The 7,361-nt window shown below is 45.4% G+C and overlaps 1 protein-coding gene across 1 annotated transcript in view; it reads left to right on the top strand.

The window, feature by feature from the left end:
- Nucleotides 1-6,248: 6,248 nt before the first annotated feature.
- LOC308291801 (kelch domain-containing protein 3-like) overlaps nucleotides 6,249-7,361 on the top strand; it is a gene marked incomplete at both ends in the record, with an annotated part of 30,297 nt that continues 29,184 nt past the window's right edge. The window contains one exon of the mRNA XM_080733933.1: nucleotides 6,249-7,141. Within this exon, the coding sequence (XP_080590059.1) occupies nucleotides 6,249-7,141 (893 nt within the window). The remainder of the gene's footprint in view (nucleotides 7,142-7,361) is intronic.

The following is a 7,361-nucleotide window of genomic DNA, read 5'->3' as shown; positions in this document are numbered from 1 at the left end:
CCCAACGGCTTTCTATACAGGAGGAAAATACCCAGAAAAACATTCTTTTTTTCTGGGTGTTTAAGTAGGATGTGAGGGGTCTAACTAGGGGTTTGTGATGATGCTGAATCCATTGCAAGTTTTGCACAAAAAACATTCCTTGGGCTACAAATGGCCCCAGAAAACGCCCACAAAACGAGGGAGAACTGTGAAAAGTGATGACTTATCACTTTTCATCACTAAACCATCGTTTTCTGGGGCCATTTCTAGCCCAAGGAATGTTTTTTGTGCAAAACAAATGCTTGCCCGAAGGTCGCCGACTCGGGCGCCCTAGCTAAATCATTAGAGCATGCCCTGGGCTACATCTGTGCAAAATTTGGCGCTTTTAGACTGATTAGCAGGAAATTACCATTATTAGATTATCTCCCTAAGGCCCCCGACTATAGAGAGACAGGAGACTGAGGGTGGAGAGACGGAACAAACACACGGTGAAACAGTGGTTTTAAACCTCGGCTAATTTAAGTTTAGAAAAATCTTATTAGAAATGTTGAATCCTTTTTGAAATCCTGTTTTATTCCCTGCCACAAAACCACTTTGTTTTGGTCGCCCAAAAACATTCCTGTAGAGCAACACAAACAGTGAAAACACCAAAACACACAGAGGACAGTGTGTTTCTATGTAAACACCACCACACCTCTCCATACACAGAGGACAGTGTGTTTCTATGTAAACACCACCACACCTCTCCATACACAGAGGACAGTGTGTTTCTATGTAAACACCAGCACACCTCTCCATACACAGAGGACAGTGTGTTTCTATGTAAACACCACCATACCTCTCCATACACAGAGGACAGTGTGTTTCTATGTAAACACCACCACACCTCTCCATACACAGAGGACAGTGTGTTTCTATGTAAACACCAGCACACCTCTCCATACACAGAGGACAGTGTGTTTCTATGTAAACACCAGCACACCTCTCCATACACAGAGGACAGTGTGTTTCTATGTAAACACCAGCACACCTCTCCATACACAGAGGACAGTGTGTTTCTATGTAAACACCAGCACACCTCTCCATACACAGAGGACAGTGTGTTTCTATGTAAACACCAGCACACCTCTCCATACACAGAGGACAGTGTGTTTCTATGTAAACACCACCACACCTCTCCATACACAGAGGACAGTGTGTTTCTATGTAAACACCACCATACCTCTCCATACACAGAGGACAGTGTGTTTCTATGTAAACACCACCACACCTCTCCATACACAGAGGACAGTGTGTTTCTATGTAAACACCACCACACCTCTCCATACACAGAGGACAGTGTGTTTCTATGTAAACACCACCATACCTCTCCATACACAGAGGACAGTGTGTTTCTATGTAAACACCAGCACACCTCTCCATACACAGAGGACAGTGTGTTTCTATGTAAACACCAGCACACCTCCCCGGTGGCTGATGACTGCTGGTTGCATGTCAACGTTTTACTTTCTAACTCAGTAGTTTCTAATCTGCAGTAGACACGCCTGAGGGACAACTATACTGGCCCAACACCACACCACACCACACCACTCCACACCGCCCACTTGTGACAGATTTTCCACTACAAGGACCTGGGTAGAGTGGTGTGAAAGTGGTACTAAACGTGGTACTAAAAAGTATCCAATAGTATCCAATAGAGTAGGTCTGAGCTAGGCCAAACAGGGTCAAACACTTCATAATGACTGATCACTCACTGACTTTTCATTTAGACCACCATGATATAGTTTTAATTCATGATAATAGATTCTATCGTGTTATAACCACTATTATAATCTATTATAGTGTATTATAATTATCATAGTAATACATTAATACTTTATAGTGTATTATAATCACAGTTCTCATCCATTATAGTGTATCATAATTTAGGAGAGTTGTAATACAAATTTATATTGTATTATAATCAAAGTTAAAAGGGTCAATTTGTTTCTTACTGATAGGGGTACTTTTGTGTAATGGAAAATGTAGATCTTTTTATGTGGTGTGGTGTGGTGTAGTGTGGTGTGGTGTGGTGCTAAAGCTGCAGTCGAAAAGGGGCTAAAGTTAGCCTGGTGGTGCCAGCCTCTATCACATACTTCGTTTTGGGAAGAGAGTCTGGGATTGCAGGGAGAGGGGGGGGGGGCTAAAGCCTAATGAGCTCAGCCAGAGCTCTTAATTGCTCCCTTTGAACTTCAAAGGGGTTGTGAACTGCGGTAATTGATTGAGCCATACAAGTGTCAATAGCTTGTTAGTCAATGAAAGCATCACAGACTACGACCTGTTTGATGTCTGTAATAGAGTGGAGGGTGGGGGTGTGTTTGTACACACAGACTTGCCTGATTGGCTGAATGGACAAGTAAGGGTGCCTGTGAGGTCAAAACAGCGGTTTGGTTGGTTTCAGGACGTTGTGTAAACACGATCCAATAAAAAAAATACTAACTTTGAAGCTAAAGAAATAACTGCACTAGCCTAAGGACTATCTACTCTGTTAGTTATGAGAGGGCCCGCAAAATCTAGCAACAGGGGCAGCCGAAATCTAGCAACAGGGGCAGCTATGAAAAAAATCAAATGAAGCAGGTATGAAGGGGTATGATAAAAGGCAGATTTAACCCTATATGTGTTTTGGTCTGAACGACTCCTTTAAGGCATAAGAGCTGGTACTTAAGACAATCAAAATACAGCCCTAAGAATCTTGCGCTGCCACTCCACTCCACTCCACTCCACTCCACTCCACTCCACTCCACTCCTCTCCTCTCCTCTCCTCTCCTCTCCTCTCCTCTCCACTCCACTCCACTCCACTCCACTCCTCTCCACTCCACTCCACTCCACTCCTCTCCACTCCACTCCACTCCACTCCTCTCCACTCCACTCCACTCCACTCCACTCCACTCCACCGTGGGCTGCAGTCCCAGCTCTGTTCTCTGGCCATCTGCATGCCTCGCCGTACCCACAGTAAATCACTGCAAATCACTGCCCACATATTGGCTTATTGATCCCCCATATGCTGCTCATATCCTCCACACAAAAGGCTTGAAAAATGATGCTGTAAAAAGTGCTTGCGCGTCGTGTTTTTCCACGAGGCGCCGTGATGGGACGGGCCGTTGGCAACGCGCTGGCCAGGCTGGCCGTGTCGGGGTCGGACCACCTACACACTTCTACTGGACCGCCCCAGGATTGGATTCCTGGCAGCCTGTTTGTGTTTCATTAAAGATCAGTCACTCTCGACCTCTCTTCATTTCCAGGACCCCCATTATGCCTTATATGGCCAGTGGTTCTCAACGTGGAGTCCGGGGACCCTGCGGGGGTCCTTAATGGGGTTAATATAGCATCACAACCGCTTTTAACCAATTTAACCCTATATAGTATATACAGTATACATTATCTATTTGAAAATAGCTTTCTTTCTTTCTTTCTTTCTTTCTTTCTTTCTTTCTTTACTCATTCACAGGGCCAGATCTGGGCATAGGCAAGGGGGGGCAATGCTCCCCTAAATGCCCTGTCTGCCCCACCAAACATGATGGCAGGCAAAAATCAAAAATTTCAAAAATACTAAACTATTTGAAATGTTATGCTACAACTAGGTGATGGATAGATAAACTGATAAGATATTAGAGAGAGAGAGAGATAGGTGTAAGACCTGTTGTTTGTATTGTGTGTTATAGGTATAAGTGTGCCAAAATGCTTAGTTTTCGTTGCATTTCATGTGTTTTAGGCGGTTTGTCCCCCCATTTTATTTCCTGCCCTCGCCGCTTCGTGGCATGGGCAGGGGTGACCCCCCTATCATTTCTTCCTGCCCCACCTAGTGCTAAAGGCTAGATCCAGCCCTGCTCATTCATTCCATGTGGAATACTATAGGTTCAACCATTATCACCCATTGTACCTGTTCAACCATTATCACCCATTGTACCTGTTCAACCATTATCACCCATTGTACCTGTTCAACCATTATCACCCATTGTACCTGTTCAACCATTATCACCCATTGTACCTGTTCAACCATTATCACCCATTGTACCTGTTCAACCATTATCACCCATTGCACCTGTTCAACCATTACCACCCATTCCACCTGTTCAACAGTATCACCCATTCCACCTGTTCAACCATTATCACCCATTCCACCTGTTCAACCATTATCACCCATTGCACCTGTTCAACCATTATCACCCATTGCACCTGTTCAACCATTATCACCCATTCCACCTGTTCAACCATTATCACCCATTGCACCTGTTCAACCATTATCACCCATTGCACCTGTTCAACCATTATCACCCATTGCACCTGTTCAACCATTATCACCCATTGCACCTGTTCCCTTCACGTGTCTTGATGTCAAAGTGTTTCCCATTCATTCCCTCCACAGAGGCCTGTTGCCTCCTGCGGCCCTGCAGACCTTTATTGAGAGGAAAGCACTTTTCTTTTTAAAGTGTCAATAAAGTGTATTATATAACTAACTGTATAACTGCACTGTATCAGCATTCCTCTGCCAACCTCCAGCAGCAGCAGCCTCTTATCCTCACTGACATCACTGGAAGTGGCACAAAATTAACTTATTTGAAGCGAGCGCTGCTTTGAAGTCCAGGACACAAAAGCCTGGCACATCTCCAAGGTCCTTGGATGCAGATCTGAACTAAAGTTTTCAGAACAATGTGAGTCCTGCCTGACAGATGAGAGGAACCTTGACTGAACTGGAGCTTGTGGAAATGGTGACGTAATCGACTAAGAACAATTATGTTTGGCATCGGAATGCGTCCCGTTCATCTGTTAATATTCATGCCGGTATTTCATATTTGAAACGTCAAATATGTCTAAAAAGAAAATACAGCAAATGGCAGATTTGCAGGCTCACAACGAATCACATTGTGATGTATTGTGAGCTTGTAGATCTGCTATTTGGTATGATATCTTTAAACCCTTTCTTATCTTGATTGTTGGTGCTGGTCATTTCTTTTTTTAGATAGATATTTGTCATATCTATCTAGCCTGTGATGTTTCTTTACAAGGCCTAAAAGACAATCATTTGTACCACTTAAACCCCATGTGGTTGAATGGAGTCCCTCAGGTCTCTACTCTAGTATCTGTTCTGTTTTCTGCTATATTGTGGGGAAAGCTTGTCGATATGCTATTTTCAGCGAAAGCTCTCGCCACGATACGGATGCCGTCGTCTAAAGCCTAGATCAGAGTGCAGGATGAAGAGCTATCCACCGCAAATTTTAGGTGGAAAGCTTTCCACCTCAAGTCAGAAAATAAGTGAAGGCCATCATAGTCAGTCACGGTGGAGTCCTATTCACCGTGACTGATTGGTCCAGGTCGACCAATCAGTGAACGGGGTGAAGAGCCTATCTGTCTGAAAGCAACAAAAAAAAAACAGAGAGATGTGTCGGGACTCGCGGTGGAAAGCTCTTCACCGCGAGGAATGACGTAACGTAGTTTCATGACTCAACTTTTGTTACCCTTGTATGGGTGTCGCCATCATTGTTTGAATGGTACCCCAGGAATCATAAGGAATGCTATTGGCTGCCAACGGTCACGTGCAACCGCAGGGATACATGGGAGAATGTGGTGTTGAGCCTCCCGAAATACAGCACACAAGAAGAACACAGCAGGCTAGTATCACGCAACTTTATCATTGATTTTAACATAAATGGGACCATATTCGCACAAAACGCATATCATGGTAATTGAAAGGCAGTTTTTCACTAGCGACAAGAACCATAAAGTATTTATGACGATGTTTAGTAAGGTTAGGAAATCAAAGAGGAAATTAGTCCAGTGGAGAACAAATCTTTTTGGTACCTCGCGGGGGGAAAACAGCGCAACTAGGGGCCAATCATGGGATCTTTCTCTTCCGGGATAACTTCATGAATAATCCAGGCAACAACACCCCTGGGAGAGAGACGTGGAGAGACATGCAGTAAAGACCGTGGGGAACAGGACTCGAACCCACGATGTACAAAGCTGCTTATGTGCCTGTTGGTGCCTGGACCGCTGGTCCACGGGGTCAGCCCAGGCTATCCCCGGAATTCTGACCAAAGAAAAAAGAACAAAAGGAAACCATAAATGGGGCTTTAGTCGGGTGTTGTGTGTTGACGTAAGAGCATCTTATATAAGAAGTACACATTCAAAGAAAGACAGAAACACTGCAGTTAGCATATTTTTTTATTTAACAGTCAAGAAAGAAAGAAGGAAAGATGTTTACTTGTACCGTGCACCTCAAACAATCATCAATGGGAGGCAGGTATGTTGCTGTTGTCACGGGTGTCAAGGTGTACCACTTTGGAATGCCCTGCAGGCACTCCGAGGACCAGATGGAGGTGTCCGTGTTCAACACAGTGACTTTGAGCTGGGTGACGTTTCCCCCCGTGACCGGAACAGGAAGGGGTGAGGTTCCCTCCGCGCGCTGGATGCACACAGCCGTGCTGATAGAAGACATCGCCTACATCTGGGGAGGGTTGAAGTGCAAGTCTTTGAGGTGCTGCAACGTGCTTTACGCCTTTGACGTCGACACCCACACATGGTTTAAGCCCAGGGATTCTGGGACGGTTCCGGGGGCAAGGAAGCACCACTCTGCCTGTGCCTTGCGGAAGATCATGTATATATTTGGAGGTGATTGCACTAATGGGATCTACATGTTGGACACCAACACAATGGTCTGGTCTTCACTTAACAGCAAGTCTCCCTGTACACCATCTGCTTTGCCACATCACTCCGCCACCATCATTGGGACAACGATGTTTGTATTTGCGGGGCACGAGGGCTACCGTAGCGCCATCGCTGCATTCAACACAGAGACCAACAACTGGATGTACAAGAAGGAGTGGGATTGGGAAGTCCGCCCCCTCAATATCGGACACAAGTGTCACACAGCCTTTGCCTATAACGGAGAGCTGTATCTGTATGGTGGTGACGTATTGGATACTCAGCTGAACTATCTGTGGAAATACACTCCAAAGACCTGGGGGTGGGAGAAGGTTGAGCTCAAGGGCAAAGGCCCGTCTCAGATGACATGGATGTGCTGTTGCATGGTGGGGGATCGCCTGGTGCTTTTAGGACACTCAGACCTGTACGTCTTAGACTTGAGTCCTAGTCTGAAGACGCTATGCGAGCTAGCGGTTGTTCAGTACGGTCTGGAGCAGTCTGGACTCCCACACAACATCAGGTGGGAACTGGCAGCCATGAATGGCAATAACCTGAATGCAATTGACTGCCAATAAGCAAGTGTAAATTACATTTACACAATTTAGGTTTGTAAGTGCGACTTAACAGGGGCGTCTAACCTTGAGGCTGGTAGTGGGAGCCAGCTTTCAGGCTTCACGTGCTTCGCGCCAAAACCATGCCTT

This window comes from Nannobrachium achirus (assembly GCF_963921795.1).
Source record: "Nannobrachium achirus genome assembly, chromosome: 9".
In the NCBI taxonomy this organism is placed as follows: Eukaryota; Metazoa; Chordata; class Actinopteri; order Myctophiformes; family Myctophidae; genus Nannobrachium; species Nannobrachium achirus.
The sequence above is the reverse complement of the archived record's forward strand: the minus strand, read 5'-3'. Positions and strand labels throughout refer to the sequence as shown.